General features: G+C 40.4%; 2 protein-coding genes across 2 annotated transcripts; one reads left to right on the top strand and one right to left on the bottom strand.

The window, feature by feature from the left end:
• Positions 1–1794: 1794 nt before the first annotated feature.
• On the top strand, positions 1795–5467 carry LOC137273030 (RWD domain-containing protein 2B-like). The gene is made up of 3 exons (XM_067805472.1): positions 1795–2183; positions 3227–3409; positions 4394–5467. The coding sequence occupies exons 1-3, from the start codon at positions 2124–2126 to the stop codon at positions 5075–5077; spliced, it is 927 nt and encodes a 308-aa protein (XP_067661573.1). The 5' UTR covers positions 1795–2123; the 3' UTR covers positions 5078–5467.
• Positions 5468–9456: 3989 nt separating this feature from the next.
• Positions 9457–22972, bottom strand: LOC137274614 (coiled-coil domain-containing protein 22 homolog). Its single transcript, XM_067807908.1, has 16 exons — positions 22899–22972; positions 21615–21786; positions 20220–20352; positions 19604–19734; positions 19226–19310; positions 18829–18998; positions 18088–18294; positions 17501–17560; positions 16489–16728; positions 13902–14018; positions 13340–13441; positions 12608–12715; positions 12081–12176; positions 11426–11485; positions 11203–11277; positions 9457–10527 (listed from the first exon to the last, which is right to left on the bottom strand). The coding sequence occupies exons 1-16, from the start codon at positions 22946–22948 to the stop codon at positions 10411–10413; spliced, it is 1923 nt and encodes a 640-aa protein (XP_067664009.1). The 5' UTR covers positions 22949–22972; the 3' UTR covers positions 9457–10410.
• Positions 22973–22977: the final 5 nt, after the last annotated feature.

Here is a 22977-nt window from a genome sequence, read left to right as displayed (position 1 = left end):
CACTGGTGAGATTGCTGAATTGGAGCATTTTAAGAGCACAAAGTGTGAATTAGGCTGGGTACAAAATGACGCACGTATAGTTATTTCAACGAAATGAATAGGTTTGCAAGATACGTATCCTCGTATATATCTAAAATGATGGTCATAATTTACATTATGTTTTGATTTTGCTTTGTGAGAAAGTAAACTGTGAAAAATGTTAATATGGGTGAAGTAGGCATTCGGAAGAAAAACTCATAAAACAGAAAGTGAGATTTCTATCATATTCTATCTCTATCATTTCTATTATTCTGAACGATGAAGGTGATATTAGCAAAATATGACCTGTACTCCAAATGTGGTAATGCATGGACTGCAACAATGATTCGCTGCACATGTACTAGCTGTTATGACACAGGACAAAGAGCACCATACACAATGGTCTGTGCATTGTGACTCACTGTTCCGAATAATGGGCTGAATGTCACATTCCATGTAAAATGCCATGTAAAATACCATGTAAAATGCTTTGATCCTGTCAACATTTTCATCCTACAGAGCTACCCGCAAGGTGGACCCGTTGACCAGATTCATTCACTGGAATGTAGACATAAGGACATATTTACTCCCGTGAGTAGTGGTTCATATACTTATGTTTTCTTTGTGCTTTAGCGTCTTTAATTTTCAAAATATTGTTCTTGCTTCCAATTTTTCTGTAAATAATTATTCTGCTCAAAGAAGTCGTGTTTCCACTGTCACATCGAGACACTGATTGAAAACATTGACGCATTGTATACATCTACAAGACATTGTAGAATTTTAAATGCTGTACAAAGCGTGACACTGCCATAAAATCACCATCTTCCTGTGGAATAAAACAATCCATTTGGTGAACATTTAATTAGTCCTGCTTTGACGGCGACCTGCTTCTGGCCGGATCTAGTAAGATATCCGCCTGACTGATCTCGACAAATATTCGCGTAGAGGTAACTTCAGATTCATTTCTGGAGAATAACCCATGATTTGTGAAGTAGATATGAGACAAAGCGTTAATACATTATATATATATTTGCCATGTCCTATAAATTGTTATTTCCAAATCAGAACATCGGCCATTTGAATCTTGATAAGCTGTACAATTGTATCGGAATTAACTAATGGTAGAGTTTGCTTAACACGGTCTGTTTCCCTTTTCAAATATTTCCGTACATTTTAGAAGAAAAAAAGAGAATGTTCTTGAAGCCTTCAAAATTTGGATGGGTAAGTATGTTGAATCTTTCTGTATTCCTTCAGAAAGATTTGTGCTGTTAGTTTATACCTATTAGTTTGAATTGGGGTCAGGTTTAACCTTTAGTAGCTTTTTTTATCAACTGAACAGCTTTCAAAACGTTCCGTATCGACTAAGAAATATTCTTGTTTCTCATCACTAAAGCATTAATATGGGTTGGGCGAGAGGCTTTTGTTTTCACGTTTTATATTATGTCCCAAACACCTTTACTTTATTTCTACTGCAATATTTCTCCGATAAAAATCAAAACTTAGAAGTGTGAAAAATATCAGGCACGTTTTGAGCGTCAAAACTGTTTTTGTGTTGGATAAGCATTTAAAACACAAGGGTCGGGTCGAATCTTTGGGTCGGACTGTAATGAGAAACCAGAATATTTGTATATTTGGCCCAAACAAATCACTTCACCTTCAATTTCGTTAGCTTTTGTTGTCTTTTTAAATACCATTATGCTCATGCTTGTTTCCGGTTCGATAGTGACTCCAAGTCAACACCATTTTGTAGTGGGCTTTAATGAAGGACTATGGGTTAGAGTTATCTCCCTTAGATATTTTGTCACTCTGACACGAATGCTTATCTTTGTCGTTAGCTGCCTGAAAGAATTGACTTTGACATTGTTCCAGATCACGTGTCTGTCAAGTGAAAACGTCCTCATGGATTTCATCAGCTTTAGGTGATACAGTTTACTACATCAACAGGAACGCCGACGTAGATATTTTCCCTACGGTTGTCAACAAACAATTGTTATACTTTGTTGTCAACTTTTTGTTTCACTTTGAAAGTGTACGTGTTTGTATTTGTACTGAATTTGTTGAGCATTCTACACAAACGAGGTATAGTTGTGACCAAGTTCTGAGAAATGCCAATTGCAATGGCCTTAATAATGGAAAACGAAGATCCCAGCAGTGTAGATTTGAAGGTAGGTAACTTCCTGTTTCTTCTTTCCATATTTCTTAAGATATGCATACTGTACTGTATAACTTCCAGCTTAGTTCTTTTGGTGCCATTTACTCGCACCAGCTCACCGTATCAGGGGGCTTTTCCGTTATCTCAAATTCACATACTTCTTGTTCTGACTACCCGCTAAGATTCAGGTTACAAATGGTCGTGAACAGTAGAGACCATCTAATATGGTCTCTGTGAACAGTAACTCATGCTTGTCACAACTCACGAATGACTGGATCGGGTGGTTAAGCTAGCTGGTTGACTCATGTCATCCTATCCTAGTTGCTTAGAATGATACTCAAGCCGTTGCTCACCAGATTATCTGGTCCAGACTTGATTACATACAGACCCCTGCCAATTTTGGTATTATAGCTGAATATTGCTGAGTGTGGTATAAAACAAAACTCACTCACTCACTCTTGTTGTAACTGGAACTATTGCCTTGACTGTGGCTGAAACTGTAACTATGGCAGAGACTGCGAGTTAGGCTCCGACTGTGACTATAGCAGAGTCTGTGACTATGGCTGCGACTGTGCCTAAGACTCCAACTGTGGCTATGGCTCTGACTGTGACTTTGGCTGCGATTGTGACTATGGCTCTGACTGTAACTATGGCTCAGACTGTGACTTTGGCTGCGGCTGTGACTATGGCTCTGACTGTGACGTTGGCTGCGACTGTGACGTTGGCTGCGACTGTGACTTTGGCTGCGACTGTGACTATGACTGCGACAGTGACTTTGGCTGCGACTCTAAGTATGGTTGTGACTGTGACTATGGCTCTGACTGTGACTATGGCTGCGACTGTGACTTTGGCTGCGACTGTAAGTATGGCTGTGACTGTGACTATGGCTCTGACTGTGACTTTGGCTGCGACTGTGACTGTGGCTGCGACTGTGACTATGGCTCCAACTGTGACTATGGCTGCGACTATGGATCTGACTGTGACTATGACTCCGACAGTGACTAAGGCTGTGACTTTGTGTATGGTGAGACTATGCATTGTTGTTGTCGTTATCAGGAAACCCTGGAGCTGCAGTTGTCGGAGGTGGAGATGTTGCAGAGCATGTTTCCCAACCCAGGGGAGTTCAAGATGGAAGACGGACCTGAATCCCTGGAGGAAATACAGGCTTTCCTTGACAACAAGATGAGAGCTGAGTTCCTGGAGAGTCGCATTGGCTTCATTGTCAAGATCACAACTAGTGTTAGTAGCAGCATTACTTTCAGTATTGCACCATCCAATGTTTTATAGTATACCATATCCTGGCCAGCTACTTGGGCAGTCTAAGTAAACTTATCCTCAGTGCTTTTCGTTACACTCCACTACTGAGTCCAACAAAACCTTATAGGAGGTCGCGTCAGGTAGCCTTTGAGACTGACCAATGAGAACATGGCGTACATACAACCATGACATCGGTGAGTAAACAGTTGCTGAAAATGGTTTTTTGGGCAATATTCAAGGCTGTCATCTTGCGGAAATATTTGCTAATGGTACCCATATCAACAGAAACCCCAAAGCGTATATACTGCAGGTCAAATAACTGTGTTATATGCGGATTTTTGTTTGTGGAGAGATCTGTGTCAGTGACCTGAATATTTTGAAAGTCCCTCTGATCCCTAAATAATAGCTGTTGTCTGATTGGTTAAATCTATTTAACCATCTTGCGTTTGATTGGACGGTCATTGGTCGCTCAAAGGTTACCTGACGCGACCTTCTACTAGGTTTTGTTAGACTCAGTGGTGATGTGTATTGAAATACACTGAGACTAAGTTTACTTAGGCTACTTGGGCTAATCTGAAACTATTACCTTCTATTTACCCCTATTTACATATGTGGGTAGATTACTGACGAATAACATCAATACAGAGGAGGGATGGGTGTCATCAACATATAGCATCTTTTGTGTTTCTAGTTGAGTGATAAAGCGTGGTTTCTAAACGCTTTTTGCAATTTTCCAACCATATCATGGTGGGGAACACAAGAAATGGGCTTTACACACTGTATGAGACAATAGGCATTTAAACAATATAGATACATGTCATTTGGTTCTGTACCATATACTCAAACACACTCACTCACTAACTCTCACACACAGACACATTCCTAATTATGGTAAGATAGTTATACATTGGGAGCTTGTGCATGCTGATCTATGGTATGTATAATTTCAAATGTATCTTTTTCCAGAAGAAAACAGCAGAACTGGTATGTCACCTCCCTCACGATTACCCCCACGCATCCCCAGAGGTGTTCCTCCGATCCCACCATCTGAACAGAGAAACCCACACACAACTTAATGAAGACCTCAACGAGTTCCTCACAACACTGGACCGAGGAGAAATATGTATTGGTTCTCTGATTGAGTGGTTACAGGAGAACCTGCCTCACTATGCTCAAATACAAGACACGCCAGTCCAGCAGGAGAAGAAGGCTCTGTCTAAAGAAGACACTGTGTTCACCCGACTCTGGATCTACAGTCACCATATATTCAGTAAATTTAAGCGTCGGGATATTTTAGCGTGGGCTAGTGAGCTCAAGGTGACTGGGTTCTGTATGCCTGGGAAGCCAGGTGTTATCTGTATTGAAGGCTATAGTAGTGAGGTTGATGAGTTCTGGTATCGACTTAGACGATTAAATTGGAAGAAAATTGCAATAAAGGAAAAAGAAGATGAAGAGATGGGGAAAAAAAATATAACATATTTTCGAAAATTTTCAACTTTTGAAGAGGTCGGGTTTGATGTTCGAGGGGGTAAAGGGAGAGAATACCATATGGATTTAGGGAAGTTCTACGAGTTTCTTGAAGAACATAAATGTGGAAAAATATTCAGTTTGTATTTTGGTGTGGAGGGCAAGTCAGGTCCTGCTGAATAAACTAGGGTATTGTGAACTTTCTTCTCTGTGACATTTGGAACTTACTAATGTAAATATTTGTACTGTTTGGAGCACATGCAAACACAGAATTCTTTTGAAGAATTCCTACCTCTGACAGTGATGGTCTGAGCTCATTTGTAACTACCTTCTGTAATACTGATAACAGACTCCGCAAAGCCTGTATAGGTATATCATGATGTTATGACTACAAATTGGAGGATTACTTTATTTCCTTTAAAATCTTAATAGTATGTGATATTTGTGATGTAAATAGCTTGTGAACCTATGTGATAATTGTGATGTAAATAGTGACACATGTATATAGTTTAATGATGGCACTGTAAATATTTGCTAATACTGCCTTATAAATAATTATATAACTTCCACATTTTTCAGTGTTTTTGTTTCATGTGCTAAACAAGCATTTGTACTTAACTGTGAGGTCGCCATACAACTGAGTGTCTGGGACTCTCTCGACAGATGTGCAGCCACATACATCAGCATGTGATTCAAGGCAGACTCACCTCCCTTAACCATGCCAGGTTCCAGTGACCAAGTGGTCTGTCCCATCTTACCTTTCATCATGCCTAGTCATGGATTTAGCCTATTGCAAATGATATACAACACAAGCATTCAGTGTGAAGTGAGTAAGTGTAGTTTTACTTTAATGCTGCACTTCAGCAATATTCCAGGCATATAGTGTGGTCTTAAATAATCAAGTCTGGACCAGACAATCAAGTGATGAATGTGGAGTGGGGAACTAAATGAGAAAAGAACTGAAATGATGGCACTTTGTCAAGCATTTGGTAGAAATGATACAAGCACAAATGATTCCTCAAGTGGTTACAGTCCATGGAAAGGAACCCAATCAAGTGGGTGAGTTTATCAGAGAGTGAATGGTTTTATGTTGCTGTTATAAATATCAGGGCCCTGTGACACTAGAAATGGCTTCATGAATGTGCACCTTGTGCTGTTGTAAAGCCTGTGCCTTTGGTGTGATGAGTCCGGGCATTGACTGTATGATTGACTAGCCCAACATAGAGAAACATGTCTTGAGTGGAGGTGATTGAATTAGAGACTGGTATGCTGGTAATGTATCATGGTGAACATGGTAACATGATACAGAGTGCTGTGAACAGTTTGAAATCAATCACTCTGGCAGAGATGAAAATAACACCATCCATTACGGCGTACGTGATTTCATTTACAAAGTGATTGCTGATGGTGCAACGGTGTATCCAAGTCAATGTATCAGTGTGTGGTCATATTTCATTCTCAACTCCCTGAGGAGTATACCTGTCCTGTAAATGGATCTTATGACAACAAACAAGTGTTTTGCATATGATTATCTTTATACAATCAATAGGCAAGCTTGTACACTTGTTCACTGGCCATTAAATATAATTGTCTGAAGTGTTGTCATGTAAATATACATTGAATTGTTCAACATATGTCATATTTGGGATTTCACTTTCTTAGTGAAGTACAAATTCTAGTACTTTTTTCGGTTGAGTCCCATCCGGGATTCGAACCCGCACCCTCAGAAGTCGCGGTGGCTGAGCGGGCTAGGCGGCTGACTTTGTGTGCTGGAGATTAGGTGCCTGACTCTGAGGGTGCGGGTTCGAATCCCGGATGGGACTCAACCGAAAAAAGTACTAGAATTTGTACTTCACTAAGAAAGTGAAATCCCAAATATGACATATGTTGCATTTGACCACTTTCTAAATGGCATCGTGTAATCATTGAATTGTTCAGTTTCCTGATTCTGCTATAGTCAGTAAATGTTATTGCACATCAGTGTGACATGAACGCCACAGTGATACCGGTTATAAGCATGTAGACTAATGAACTGAACAAGCCGAGCGCTGTAGTATAGACACATCAAGAAGCATTGGGATTTTAACTCACAACCACTTTCAGTTGACTTCAGGTCCCGACATCAGTTTGAAGTCAGTTTGAAATTTGTAAAAACTTAGTTTCTTAAAGAAATCGGGTTGGTATCAGAACAGATTTGGGCAAGCGGCATCAGTTCATAAACGAAATACTTTAACTCATTGAAAATTTGGTCATAGCCTTCATTCAGTTAATCTCTGGGATTTGAGCAATAATTCTGCAAAACAATCTTGCAGCTCACACTACCAAAACTCCCATACAAATAAATACAGTCTTACGATAAAAACAGCACAAAAACTGCTTTGTAGAATCGACTCCTGCATTTAAATGACACAGGTACAAATAATAAAGACATGCCTTCATACACTGTTATAGAGGTTAGAACACTGGTATCTTCATGACTAGCATCTCCCCTTTGATCACATGTAAATCTAGTCAGTTAATGACCTCAATTAACCTGTAACTATTTGTGAAGTTGATCTAAGAAAGTTAAACAATCTGTCTAGCATTAGATCAATCAGTTACTTTCCAGTGAGGGTAATAAGTTTGAACTGTAGACAATCTTCCCCTTCTCATCATTGATTTTAAATGATCCTTTCATATGATATTCCTCTCCAACACCCAGTGGAATCTGTTCCATGAGATAACTGAGACAGTCACTTCCTGGCACTGGGATAATATTCACAGACAGTAAATCTTGGCCAGTCCATGACAACGCTGTATAGCGTATCACATGGTCTTGCCCTGTCCATGACAACACTGTATAGCGTATCACATGGTCTTGCCCAGTCCATGACAACGCTGTATAGCGAATCACATGGTCTTGCCCAGTCCATGACAACACTGTACAACATATCACATGGTCTTGCCCAGTCCATGACAACACTGTATAGCGTATCACATGATCTTGCCCAGTCCAAGACAACACTGTACAATGTACATGTATCACATGGTCTTTTCCAGTCCATGACAACACTGTATAGCGTATCACATGGTCTTGCCCAGTTCACGACAACACTTTACAACATATCACATGGTCTTGCCCAGGCCATGATAACACTTAACAACGTATCACATGGTCTTGCAAAGGTCCATGACAACACTGTATAACGTATCACATGGTCTTTTCCAGTCCATGACAACACTGTATAACGTATCACATGGTCTTGCCCAGTCCATGACAACACTGTATAACATATCACATGGTCTTGCCCAGTCCATGACAACACTGTATAACGTATCACATGGTCTTTTCCAGTCCATGACAACACTGTATAACGTATCACATCGTCTATTATGTATCTGGCAGTGGATCATGAAGCGATACATAAACATTATATAAAAGAGAACAAGACATGATAAAAAACAAAAGATATATTAAATATCATGATACTTTGATACACAGCAGCTTTTGGATAACTTCATCGATTGGCTGGTTTTACATTTCCAAGAAGAGTGAGTGAATATTGTTTAATGCCACAGTTACTGTTATCCGTGCTACTTCACATCTATAAATACTGAGACTCCTCATTGGTGTATTGAGGATAGATGCATCCAGACCACACTGTAATATAATATACTTAATGTTTTAAAAATGACCACAATCAGAGAAAACATTTGCCTTTTGCAAACATACAATGATAAAATTAGAGTTTCTTCAAATGAACATTAAATAGGGAGTAATCATGAAAAAAATCATTCACTGGTCCTCTGAATGAAAGACAACTAAAATAGTTGACTATAATTGTGAAATAAACTTACTGTCCAAATCACACATCTGCAGAGACGTTTGTTGTCAAGTTTATCATGCACTACTCAGGTTTATCATGCAATACTCATGTTTATCATGCAAAACTCATGTTTATGATGTAATACTCATGCATCAGTATTGATTTTTCGTTCTTAATATTCCCATGCATGTGCATCTACAAATGGATTTACAGTGGAAGCTATCTTACTCGGAGCCTAAGTAACTCGGTTTTCTATATAATTCGGACCAAATTGTTGGTCCCAGCAGAAGTTAACTAAGTTATCATTACATATAGGCTAATTCGGACTTCATGTAACTCGGATTTCGGACTGAAATCTCCGCCCTTCAAGGTAATTTACTATGAAAACATCGCTAATTAACTCAGACTAGCGGGACTGCCTGAGGCGGAAGTGCTTTGTAGTTAGAAGATTACCGACTTCAAATGGATTATCAGGTGTGATGATAACCAATTAACAAAAGGAATTAACATAGCAGTACAGCAAGCTAACACAACTCACTCAGTGTCATTTTGATGGTATGCGATTTTGTTATACAAAGACGATACTCCAGTAATTTCTCTCTTCTCTCTACTGAATCGGTGGTTTGCACAACACAAACAAACCGACCTGAGGGACTATTTTCGCAAGTAAAGCATACCATGCTGTCAATCAAACCATTGAATATATAAAGTAATCAATACAGTACATGTTTACTTGTTCATTTGTTCATTTATTCATTTAGTTGTGTCTTTCATCATGAAACTACTGTGCTTGTGCATCTCCTGATCAAGGGAGCTAACTCTTGACTCTCACCAGTCCAATTCAGACTCCTCGTAATTTGGACACAAAAGTCGGTCCCAGTCGAGTCCGAATTAGACAGCTTCCACTGTATACATGTACATTTTCTTTTACACTGCACATTGACTAAAAGTGCAAAACCAAATCTGCAAAGCACCACTGGAACCACTCAAAGTGTCACCTCTACATGTCAAGCATTAGCTTGAGGCTACAGCAGGGGCATCTGCTGGTGCTGCTTTAGCAAAGAACATCCTAACATTAGCACCTGATCACTGACATAGACAACAAATATTTTATACAAATTACTGACAAGAAATATTGTCAATGGAAGCACAAGTCTGATTCCTGACATTTGTGACCCAGATTTGTCTTTCCTGACCTTTAATAGATTAGAATGTCTGCGAATATATGTATCTTGGAGTCTAAGTGGAACCTGTATGGAAATGTCAATAGTATTCAACAAATATCTTTCAGTGTATAAATAACTTCCTGGAGAAATGTATTTTTGTTTGTGAATGGCATATCCACAGCATGAATTTTGAGTCAAACCTGCCGAAGACAATCTATATATTTACCTGCCATCAATGCCATCAATGCCATCAAATTCTAATAGACAACTCTATAACACGTGAGTGTATGTTACACATCTTCAGATCAAATCTAAGTCACAAACTCTGGCTGCCACTAGTTCATCATCTTTGGTGAATATGAACAGCATATTTGAACATAACCGAGTATTGATAAAGTGTCATAAGGGAATCATGAGTTAGTCTCAAACTGAAACTAGCCCACACATTCCTCATGGCAAATCATCAAGCCCTCTTTTGCCTCCTGAAAGGAGCATCAGCTATTTTTAAGATAATTATTATGAACAAATCTTTGGAAGAAATTAATTATGCCTGTTGTTTTATTTTCGCAATCATGGCAGAGTTCTCCTTCTTCATTTGCTGGAAGTCAGCTGTGATCTTCTCTAAGTTAGCTAGCACCTTATTCTTACTCTCATTTTCAATCTGAAAAGAAAAACATGTTTTGATAATAATCAAGGAGCAGAAAATCTTCAACAACCATAAGTTACATCATGACAATTTTAGGAAATGATTAATTGGCTAGCTGCTGCCCAACCCATCGACCAATACTTAAACTGTGGCCATGACAACACATTCACGCTCCATTCTCTCTTGTCCCATCATCGCATTAAAACACCCTATCAGAAGCTGGACCCAATTCCACAAGTCAACAACAGTGCTAAATGGTCAAAGCACCCATGATTCACAGAGTCAGCATCACTGTGGACTTGGTGACTGTTGAGAGGAGAGTGAATATTGTTTTATGCTGAATCAAGAAAAAAATTAAAACACACCTTTTCATGTAACATTTTGGCTTTGAATCCTTGATGCCCCCACATTCAGCATCTTAGCTTTTACTGTGTTTTTCAAGCATTACTGTTTCTAATCATTGTGTAATCGTTCCGTAAAGCGCCATTAAGCAGGCAATAACCTGTATAATGACTGAGAATGATGACATACACCAATGTCACCAATTTACCAGGAGCCTAACAACCTGTGATGCCTCTTACAACAAGCAGGGACACCCTGGAATGTCCTGGAATGACCTGGGTTTGCTAGAGCTTGGGAGTTCTGACCAAGATTTGCACTAGATGTTATTTATTGGTGAGTTCAACTCACCTGGTCCTCCAGATCTCGGATTTCCCTCATGATGACTCCTGTCTCCTCCACAGTCTTGATCAGATGGTCACAGTTCTGGAATAACAAATCACGGATTATCGTAGATTAAGTACATACCTGAACTGCCACGACACACCTGCACACATCTGCACACGCCAGTAAATGGTCCAATACACCTCTTGCGGAGTAAGACAATCAGTACATGTACTCAAGGGTCACTTACTTCATGGAGAGCAGCTAGAAATCTGTAGGCCTTCTTCACTGCCTCATCCCTCTTGGCATCCTGAAATGGAGAGTGAGATGTTGAGTCCACTGGGAATGTACTGGAACACTGTGTTAATTGTGTCCTGGTGTGTCACCTTAATATGTGCTACAGGATGTTTGTGTAGCTCCAAGGGTACAGAGCTGACCACCCTAGGGTAATCAGCAGAGTTGAGAGAGAGATGTGGGAGAGGAAGGAGGGATAGAGAGAGAGAGAGAGAAAGAGTCAGTCAGAGACACAGAGGGAGAGAGAGGGATAGAGAGAGAGACACAGAGTGAGAGAGCCAGAGACAGAGTGAGAGGGGGATAGAGAGAGAGACAGAGTCAGTGAGAGATCCAGAGACACAGAGGGAGGGAGAGACACAGAGGGAGAGAGAGGGATAGAGAGAGAGAGAGAGAGTCAGTGAGAGAGCCAGAGACAGAGGGAGGGAGAGACACAGGGGGAAAAGGATAGAGAGAAAGAGACAGAGTGAGAGACAGAGAGACACAAAGAGAGAGAGAGAGAGGGATGTTTTTTAAGCTGCTTTAAACAGTATCCCAGATACTTCATGGTGTTTGTGTTAATGTGGGAAGGAATCAAGGAATGAAACCATAAGAAATGTTACAGTATTACGTACCTTAAATATCAACTCATCGGTGACAATAAACGTTCTATCAATTTTTCCTGATAATGAATTAATTTCCTTTTGGATTTCTCTTGTATCCACTAATACCTGTGAATGGAATAAGACAAATTACTAAAACTCATAACCACATCTTAATGGAGTAAAGAATATTTACAGGTTGATAACATATAAAAACTCAACCTATACTGCACCTCTTTCAAATCCTAACAGACTGCCTCTATGTTTTCCAGAGATAGATAGTGACTGACAGATAGTGAACAGATACATAAATATATATATTGAAATACTGGAATTGCTGTTTCCCTACACAGGGGGCAAGCCACCTCAGAGTCAGGATAATGTATGACTTGCATTCAAAGGCGCACATATGTGCACTAGCAGGCTCAGAATCAGAATATTGTGTCTGAGTGACTAGCACCATAAACCTGACATGAGACTGGACTGTTGAAAGACACAAACAAGCGGTTACTTAAGTGAAACAGTCTTAGCACACAACAATAAACAAACTGACCACAAACCTTGTCTATCTCTTGTTTTTGTTTCTTTATATTCCCTACAATTTCCATAATTTTCCGTGTATATGCTGATCTGTTTACATCTTTAGTCATCCTTTCATACTCTGATTGCTGAAACAAAACACACATCAATAGTTAAACACCACATTCGCAGCTTTCATTGCTCACACACTGTCTGATGGCTGTAAGAAAGACATTTGACAGTCACATCTCTAAGAGGGGGGAATATTTAAACCCTCAAATAGATATTAAAGAGCTGTAAGATGAAATCAAATGTATAACATGTTCAGAAATTTTAAACTTTTCATTTGTTCCCTTCATGAACATTTACAAAAATGCCAAATTTGGACTGTAAACTCAAATTGAGATTTTTGTGCTTGTACAAGATGAAGAAATCTTATAACTGAAAGTTCTATGCAATTGAAAAAAACCTGCTTGATATAAAGGAGGACTGACCACAACCTGCTTGATATAAAGGAGGACTGACCACAATCTGGTTGATATAAAGGACGACTGACCACACCCAGCTTGATATAAGGGAGGACTGACCATACCCACATTGATATAAGGGAGGATTGACCACAACCTGGTTGATATAAAGGAGGACTGACCACACCCAGGTTGATATAAGGGAGGATTGACTACAACCTGGCTGATACAAAGGAGGACTGACCACACCAAGGCTGATATTAGGAACGACTGACCACACCCTGGTTGATATAAGGGAGGACTGACCAGTTGTTTGTGAAGCTCCTCTTTGTGACGAGTGTCATCAGCAACCTCCTTCATTCGAGCACGGAATGCCTTGATCTCCTCCAGTTTCTTCTGGGCCTCAGACTGAAAACAATAGGTATATATACCGCATTGGCAGGAACCCTATCGCAAATATGACAATGTCACTTTGACTAAAGCGCTATACTGTCATACAAACTGGTCTAAACAAGAACATGAGGCAAGAGGCAAATGGGTTTATGATATACACCAAAAGACACCGGAGAAAGGATAGACTTGATACATCTGTACAGCGGCATGTTTACCATCTAGAATATAAGAGCAAATTATTCATGGGCAAAAATACTTCCTTCTTTTATACATACATTCATCACTACATTCCTCCCGAAAACATAAGGAACAAAAGTCACTTCTTTGCTAAATATCTATCAATGTGATCACTTAACACTGTCATGCACCCAGATACCCCAAAGTGACAGCAACATTCCTTTACAATAACACTGTGGGGAGCAGTCACTCTTGGAAATATCTTGTCAACTGAAGCCATGCTACAAATCTGTCCCACCTCTTTCTTTGAGTTGAGGTCCCGGAGTTCTCGGTACTGGTCGATGAGTGGCGCTCTGTGCTCTTCCCACTTGTTGGCCAGGAGGATCAGCTTCCTGCCACTGTTGTCCACCAGTTCCTGCAACACACACAGACTTGCATAAACAGCACTGGTTGGTGGGAATAATCCCATCATCTCCCATCACACATTGTGACACCAGTAACATAATTGACAGTACAACTACCGCTACACTCTATAATCAGTGTCTACTTAGTGCTTGATACAAAAAATCATATGACAATGATATATCATAAAGACTGGACTACACAATTTGGTCATTGATATTTTGATGTACATATATCCAAAACTTAATTAAACAAAGCATGGACACCTGAACATGTTCAGATAAAATTTTTAAACTTATCCTATCTCACGATTTGCACTTCTCTCTCTTGCTTCAACGCTGAGTGGAACGAATTAGAACTTTCCTGTAGGCCTCTCTTGTCCATATGCCCGTGTTCCCCAGGCTGCTCTCCTTACAGGACGGGTCCCTTAGCCCATGCAGAGCATGCAGCATGCTCCCCTATCTACCCACGTGACTACCTCAGAGAGATCATTCTTCTTCTTGTCGCACGACAGAGTGGACGTATCTTAGTTCTTGTATAGAGTTTGAGTTGTTTTGTATTATGAGGAAAACAGATCCTCCAAACAAGAAGCGTAAGTTTTGCGCTCAGTGTAAAACTATGTTTTCGACTTTGGACCCACACATATCGTGTGTTGATTGTGTGGGTCAATGTTCTTGGGAGAAACGTTGTGAGAATGTGTGCAGGTTTATCAACAGAAGATTTCAAGGCTTATAAGCGGGTTTGTGCTCGTAGGATTGCAGACAGAGCTAGGAATGCATCTGCTGACCAAGGCCCCACCCCTACCAAGAAACCACGCCAGGATCGTCCTACCCTCACCCCTCGTCGTTTGAAATCCCCGCTCTCCGAGATTCTTACCTTTCGGAAGATGTTCGGAAGCTTTTGGGGACGCATTCTTCACCTGGCTCAACGTCTCAGGCCGGCTCTAGGGTAGTTGTTATGGACAAACCTTTAGTACCGCTGTCATCTACATCCAAGGTTGAGGTTTCACGGACAACCTTATCTTTTTGGATGCGTGCTACTATACTGAGGGCATATGCTTTTGCTGCACTGCCACCCCCAGCAGCCTCTACGATGGCTCTACACAGCAACTGTTCCTTGACGTCCATCATGGAGGGTTGCTTTTGGCGCTCTGATACAGTGTTTTCTTCGCATTATCTGAGGGATTTGTCGGTCATTGATGTCCAAGGTCTTCACCAGTTCGGACCCCTTGTCTTGGCCCAGCTGCTGTCATTGGCCCGTCAACGCAGATGAGGAAGAGTGCGTTTATGCTTTCTTTCTCGTGTACATACTGAACAAAATTTTGAACTTTGTTTCTGAGTTTTGTTCTGAATTCTTCTGGGAATTGAACTCTTTACTCAATTTATTGGGTGATTGCTATTAGTGTCCATACGGATCTACAGTAGCTAGATCCTGTTTTTTCGATGTAGAAGAGTTCAACAATCTCGCTTGCTGACCTCTACTCCTTGGAGCAATCACGTCAGTGTAGTGAGTCCTTCCTGATTTCCTTTACGGATTTCATAGTGTTCATAGCTCCTAAGTTCCTTAGCACACCTTTGTGGTCTTACTGTGGTAAGTAGTGGAAGCCATGTGGTGTTGTTTTGGTACTGAACGTTAAACTTGTGAGCTTTCCGATTCAGTTTCCTTTCCCCCTCTTTGTGATGGGGTCTGGGGGGCTGTCTCGAAGCAGGTACGGGCCCGATTACTAGTCATAAGACTTTAATTACGGGGGTACTCTGATAAATCGCAACGAAGTGACATGACTCGCCTAGTTTCGTCTCCTTGCATATGCGAGGGTTGCGGCCGAACACCACATTGCTCAGGAGTACCCACTCCTTGGGAGCGATGGCGCCTAGTAAGCCAAGGGGTTCAGGAGAACCCACCACTAGGATAGGTTCTATGCTAGTTGGATGCGACCTCTCTTGTTCATTGCTACCTACGGTTGTCATTAGCATATACAGTAATACTGTCAGTGCTTTGAGACATAGGGTAATCTGCTACCCGCCGTCCAACCGTGGGATAAGTGCAAATCGTGAGATAGGATAAGTTTAAAAATTTGGAAATTTTAACTATAAATTGTATATTTATATACTTATCCTATCTCAAGCGATGTATGCCCACCCAGCCTCCCCACTACACAGATTTAGACGTGGGCTCCAAGAAAGAATGATCTCTCTGAGGTAGTCACGTGGGTAGATAGGGGAGCATGCTGCATGCTCTGCATGGGCTAAGGGACCCGTCCTGTAAGGAGAGCAGCCTGGGGAACACGGGCATATGGACAAGAGAGGCCTACAGGAAAGTTCTAATTCGTTCCACTCAGCGTCGAAGCAAGAGAGAAAAGTGCAAATCGTGAGATAGGATAAGTATATAAATATACAATTTATAGTTAAAATTTCCAATTTTGTTAAAATATTTTCAAGCTATTTTCAGCATCAGGTAGCACAGTGTACTTTCTTGATACTCACCTGTAATTTGGCTATGTTATTCTCAGCATCAGGCAGCAGATCTAGTGTCCTTTTCTTGACCCTGTACGCTTGTTCCTTGTCATCCATCTTGCGAGTCTCCGTACTAATTGCATCCTGCATCTGCTGCTGACTAGCTGCAAACTTGCGGTTCTCTGTGTCTAGCTGCTCAAGTCGTGATGCCAGCTCCCCCAACTCTGCACGCAAAGACTCGACCTCCTCCTCTCGCTTCTGTTTCTGCTCCTGGAAACATGCAACAATCAGGTAGGTTACAGCTGTTACAATTATAGTTCACAGCTCAAAACTTCAGCATGGAGGTCACAGCTAGGGAGGTCATAAAAAGATTTTCTTTCATTTACAATAAAAGGCGCAAACCAAAATATTTTGTGTCAGATATCATCTACCAAATGCATGCTCACGCCAACTGACCACTATCATCCCAGAAAATGAATCCGAGTGCACTTGAGTTTAAGCGGAGAGAAAGGTGCCAGGAGACACATTACTATCTCACCCTAACAGAGTGAAAGGTACCAGGGGAGACATGACTATCTCACCCTTACTGAGTGTAAGGTGTCAGGTGACACATTACTGTCTCACACTAACTGAGTGAAAGGTGCTAGGAGACACATTACTTTCTCACCCTGAGTGAATGGTGTCAGGAGACATATTACTGTCTCACCCTGAGTGAAAGGTGCCAGGAGACACATTACTGTCTCAACCTACTGGCTACCCATTTGCTGCTGGGTGAACAGAGATATGCTTTGAACCAAGTCACTTGCCAGAAAGAACCTAATGCATTGACTCCTAGTCCTGTAGTATGGGTGAGATCAGTAACCTTAGAAATGCCCTGGAGTAAAAATTGCGATACACCCATCAGCTCTCCACAATTCACATCACTCATCTCATTATTCATATGAACACTTGACAACGGGCTGGCAATAGGTGGTAGTTGAATGTTATGATGAAAACAAAATAGCACAAGCAATTTCTTTAGCCCTGTTTATCAGCACCTCACCTCTTCTGTATCTTTGGTGGGTACTTCTCCGCCAATCTGGGCCATGGTCTTTTCCTCATCCTGATCAAAACAAAATACATGTCACATTGGGTTCATACATGGTATCTACTTCTAAAGAGTGAGTGAGTGAGTGAGTGAGTGAGTGAGTGAGTGAGTGAGTGAGTGAGTGAGTGAGTGAGTGAGTGAGTGAGTGAGTGAGTGAGTGAGTGAGTGAGTGAGAGTGAGTGAGTGAGTGAGTGAGTGAGTGAGTGAGTGAGTGAGAGTGAGAGTGAGTGAGTGAGTGAGTGAGAGTGAGTGAGTGAGTGAGTGAGTGAGTGAGTGAGTGAGTGAGTGAGAGTGAGAGTGAGTGAGTGAAGATTTAAAGTCACACTGGCAATATTGCATACCGCCTCTTCTTGTAAAGAGCAAATATAGGTAATCAAAGAATTAATATATATGATGGTAGAAAATTAATGAAAAGTCATGTTAATTCAAATTCACTGCGTAAAGATGACATATTTTGTATGATGTATTCAGCAGTGCAGCTATGTATATTATTCCATGTCCTGGGACACATTCACTTAATATCACTCAACCAAAATTTTTACCTTTCCAAACATAAGTTTTTCTGTATGTGCAAACCGTGAGCCTTTTGTCTTGACCCCCGACTTGGCTCGATTGCTGATAGAGGAAATGACTTGTTGAAGATCACGGAGCATGTCTGTTTCCCGAGCTCCTTCTCGCCTCTGTGCATCCTGACGCAGACGGTCAGATATCATTCGCTGTATCTTCATTTTCTTCTTGGCTCGGAATTCCTATAAAGAAGGTACATAAGTAACTGAGACCCATCTTTTCTTCTTAATTCACATACCTAGCTGTATAGCAAAGAGTCATAAATGAAATTCATAATCCATTTCTTATACAAAGAAAATTCTATGCAAAATAATAACAAAAGTAGAAGTCTTCATATGATGATTTGTCTGCATGACTTACACACTGCGACAATTTTCAAATGTTGCTATAACAACAAGCATACAACTGTTCAAACAGCCTGTTTGAATGCACCTATGAAATAATTCACACCTGCTGGATTGTGCAGCCTGGGTAAATGTTGTTGCTATGGCGACAACTAGCACCTACCTGCTGGGTCAGCCTGGATGAATGTTGTTGCTATGGTGACAACTAGTACCTACCTGCTGGGACAGCCTGGATGAATGTTGTTGCTATGGTGACAACTAGTACCTACCTGCTGGGACAGCCTGGATGAATGTTGTTGCTATGGTGACAACTAGTACCTACCTGTTGGTACAGCCTGGATGAATGTTGTTGCTATGGTGACTAGTACCTACCTGCTGGGACAGCCTGGATGCCAGACCCGACTGGTTCCACTCAGTCTCCCATTCTTGGTGCGCCACAACTTCACACGAGTTCTGTTCAATCACAGACGGTGCAGTGTCAAAATGGTGCAATGTCTGCTTTGTCACAAACGGTAGGTTCTGAGTGTAGTAGGCTCGCAGCTCTGGATAGAAGAAAGGTTGTTCCAGAAATGACAGTAATAATGAACACAGCATTACCGTGACAAGGATGGTCACAAGCCACAAGACACATCACACATACGTTAACTACATGAACTCACCAACAATAGCTCAGTATGATTCAAATGCAAACATTTCAACATTTCATTTTTTCCAATCCTTTCAGAATGTGATAATTCAAAGTTGACACAAGAAACATGTAATATCCTACCTTTCGATACTTTCTTGCTGAGATCAGCTATTCCCTCCGGTGCAGTCAGGTGTGATGCATGGAAGTTATGCATGCAACATGCACCCTGTGGAGTACATGTCAAAGTTGCAATTACATGTACATCATACATTTCTTTGTAAATTTGGCCAGGTGCTGCAATCCCAACCTAAATGTATGTGGTCACTGTGTTTGTGATAAACAGACATTATTTAAAATACACAGTACTCTGGTCAGGAAACTGGGTAGACATGTTTTACATTGTTATCTCCTAGTAACTTCAAACTGAATATGAGAATAAATATCAACTGTAAAACTAGTTATTCTATCAGAATCACTACTGCATCAAATCAAATTATAACATGGCCATGTTGGGCATACCTCTCTCTGCCAAGCAGGAGGTTTCCCCCGCCATGTAACACCTTTATTTTTCAAATATGGAGGTGTCCATGGTGACTGCATCTGCCGAGAAATAACAGCTGAGATTGCTCTCTGCAACAGCACCGAAGACCCTGGATAAAACACAAACACGATGACTAAGAATACTGCATGTACATTGTCCTGTATTATGTCTTAGCATTCAAAAGGCCAAGCAATACTTAAATTTCTATTAGCTGCGAGTTACAGCTGTAGTTTTAAGCTAGCTTTACCTGTGGGGCCTGCATCTGTATGATCTCAGTACCAGAAGAGCATTTAGGCTTAATTTTGGGCTTACGGTTCACCTTGCGTGAAACTTGCCGGCTTTCAACAACTGTTTCATTATATTATGTGTGTGTTGTTATTACATTGCCTTTAATACAAATTTGGTTTGGTTTACTCTTTGAGACTGTTTGCTTGATACATGGCATGCTCGCTATCAGAGTACAGATTTATAGAATTGGAGGAGTTCAGACCTCAAGTAATAATTGACTATTTAAGTTACAGGTGATTACAATTCAGATCCAGTTACACAAATCCTAGCAACTCTCAAACTGGAAGGAAGACCAGAATCTCCTACCTAGCGGTTCCTCAGCTGTCTGCAAGGTATCTTTGGGCAGTTTCTCAACCAGGAACATAAATATCTTCCTGATTTCACTCTCATTGGAATACAGGAATGTTTGGTAGCCCAGGTCTCCACGGTACCCAAGGTCCTGAAAAATGTGGCCAAACAGTATTAACAAATCAGATGAGTGTCAGCTAGAAGAGTTGAAAATGAACATTAGATTTTCTTTCCCTTCTGACTAAGTATTTTAGCTTGAAGTGCTATACTGGAATGTGTGGTCACAGTAGGTTCACATCTTTCCTTACCTGATGAGACACGTAATTGTTTTATTAGAATGATCTAAAACTAACATGCAAATGTTACGAACAAATGTTACCAAGTATATAACTTATGAAATTAGCTGAAATAATATAAAGCCAGATTTTAAAGTGCTTCAGAAGGAAATGCTTAACTAAAATAAAGAGATCACATACACAGCATTCTCTAAAAGGCTAATGCAAACCCAACAAAATTTTATGCTGTCCTTCCATACACTATTTTGCTAATTACACCAATTCAAATGTTATATAAGAATAACACAATTTGACAGTATATCTGAATATTTTTATATATAACAAAATGTACTTTGAAAAAATAAACCGATCCAGGAGAGACGATGTTCCTGGCCCAACCAACCCTTGCCTTGAGCCCCATCCCAGACACCAAGACCCTAGGGAAGTGCCTGTCGAAACAGGATTTCCCAGGACACTGGAAAGCACCAAGGTAACAGGAAGCGCCAACTTTCAAGTACCCACAGCTTGTGTGCCGGATGCCAATGGTACGTGACCCAAAGGACCAAGGGTCAAATGCAGCTATACTGGTGGAGAGGCCGAGGCTTGGATTAAGCACTCCACCAGAGGCAGGACCCATCAAGGAGCCTACGCTCAAGGTAGGGTTGCCTCTAACAGACAACCATGGACCACCACAATACCCACAAATGGATACTATCTTACAAAACAGATACATGTAGTTATATATTAAATTACAGGAAGTAGAATGTCTTCCTCAAACTTACTTCAGTACTTAAATGAGCAGAATGGTTTACTATCAACAATATGGTGTTGCACTATGTCTACACCCTGCCAATGTATACTACATATATGTAGAGACACAAATATGCTACAACAAATTCAGGAATCACGAACGTTCTGATAATGTCAATCAGGGTCATGTTACAGTCATGGTAAGTATTAGCACTGATTTTGAAGGTTTGTACACGGTTATTACCTTGTACATGGAGTTGCTGCATACACAGCAATATACTGTTTGCACAGATGCCTTCTTTCCAAACGTATTTACCAACCCTGAACATATACTGAGAAAGAACATGAAGCAGCTTTCACTTTATCTGCTGGATTGCTTGCAACTGACCTGAATACAGTTGGCCAGACTGGCTCCCATTCTGAAGCGAGCAGACATGCCCGGTGGGAGTGTGTTTGGCAAGTCAATCTCATTGTTGATGAACTTGATGCAACTCACAATGGTTGAGACAATAAGCTCTGTGTTAAACTGTTTCAGACTGACAATGTCATCATCAATGTCACTGAAACCAGAAATATAATATATATAACATCAGATACAGTTAACTCACTTACAAAATATAATATGAAATGTAAATAAAATCATTTAGGAAGTAATGCATAATAGGCTATGTATGTTTGTCGTTCTGTAGAGTATATTTTCCAAAAGATGTACAAATGGTCTTTACATACAACATGAAATATGTAATCACACAGACTTTTACATAGAAATGTATTCAAATATTATACAGGCCAAAATGACACATAGGCAAATGTCACCATTACAAAAACTGCATAAAATGATGATGTTTTTGCTTTGCAATGATATTCATTCTTGTTTGGGTTCAATTAATGCCACTTGGCACTGTTTTTGTTCAGTGACATTATATTCCTGTGATATTTTAGAATAAACCTTATATGATGGCATGATAAATGTTAATGAATGTGGACAGAGTTTTCAAGTAGATACATATCTAGGTGTTAAAGTTCACATGCCAACGACTGTTATAAAACATGGATGGATGTAGATTGTTTCATCTTTTTAGCAAATGATTATGCACTGTCACAATGCAGTTTTAATGGTGTCGGCATTGTCATACTGTCTACAGCGACAACATGAATGCATGTAACGATTTGCATGCAAAAGGTACCTACTGATATGATTAAAATGACAATGAATTAATAATTATTTACAGTATAGGCTAGAGTGAAGTTTACCGGGTGCGCGACCTGGGGACTTGCTAATGAGCGCGCTGCTGTATCCTTAGCCCTTGGGCATCCCCCTTCTAGATTCTTTGCCCTTGGGCACCCCCCTAAATCCTTAGGGTTAGTGAATAAAGGTTACCAAAGGCTTACCTTTGGTGCGAGTATATCCATCCGAAAAAAAAATCGGAAAAATTGCGCCCGGTAAAGTGCACTACTCCCCAGTATATATTAACAAGATATCTTGCACCTGATTTGTAAAGTATACACTTGTTTACTGGCACTGTTTTTTGTGAAAGTTTACGGCTTTCATTTTCAGATGTTAGCGCGTTTGAAAATAAAATATCATTAAACAATGACAGGTGTTACAGGGAATTCAAATGACGATTTGATTCCTATCATATATGCACAAAATCACTTTCACAATAATTACCAGTCAATAGATTTCAAGGAATGGATAATGATGTTATCCACCTCCTCCATCTTGGCCAATCATGTGACTTTTATAGCTC

The sequence above is a fragment of the Haliotis asinina genome, chromosome 2 (genome assembly GCF_037392515.1).
Source record: "Haliotis asinina isolate JCU_RB_2024 chromosome 2, JCU_Hal_asi_v2, whole genome shotgun sequence".
NCBI lineage: Eukaryota > Metazoa > Mollusca > Gastropoda > Lepetellida > Haliotidae > Haliotis > Haliotis asinina.
This window is presented reverse-complemented; position numbering and strand designations above follow the sequence as displayed.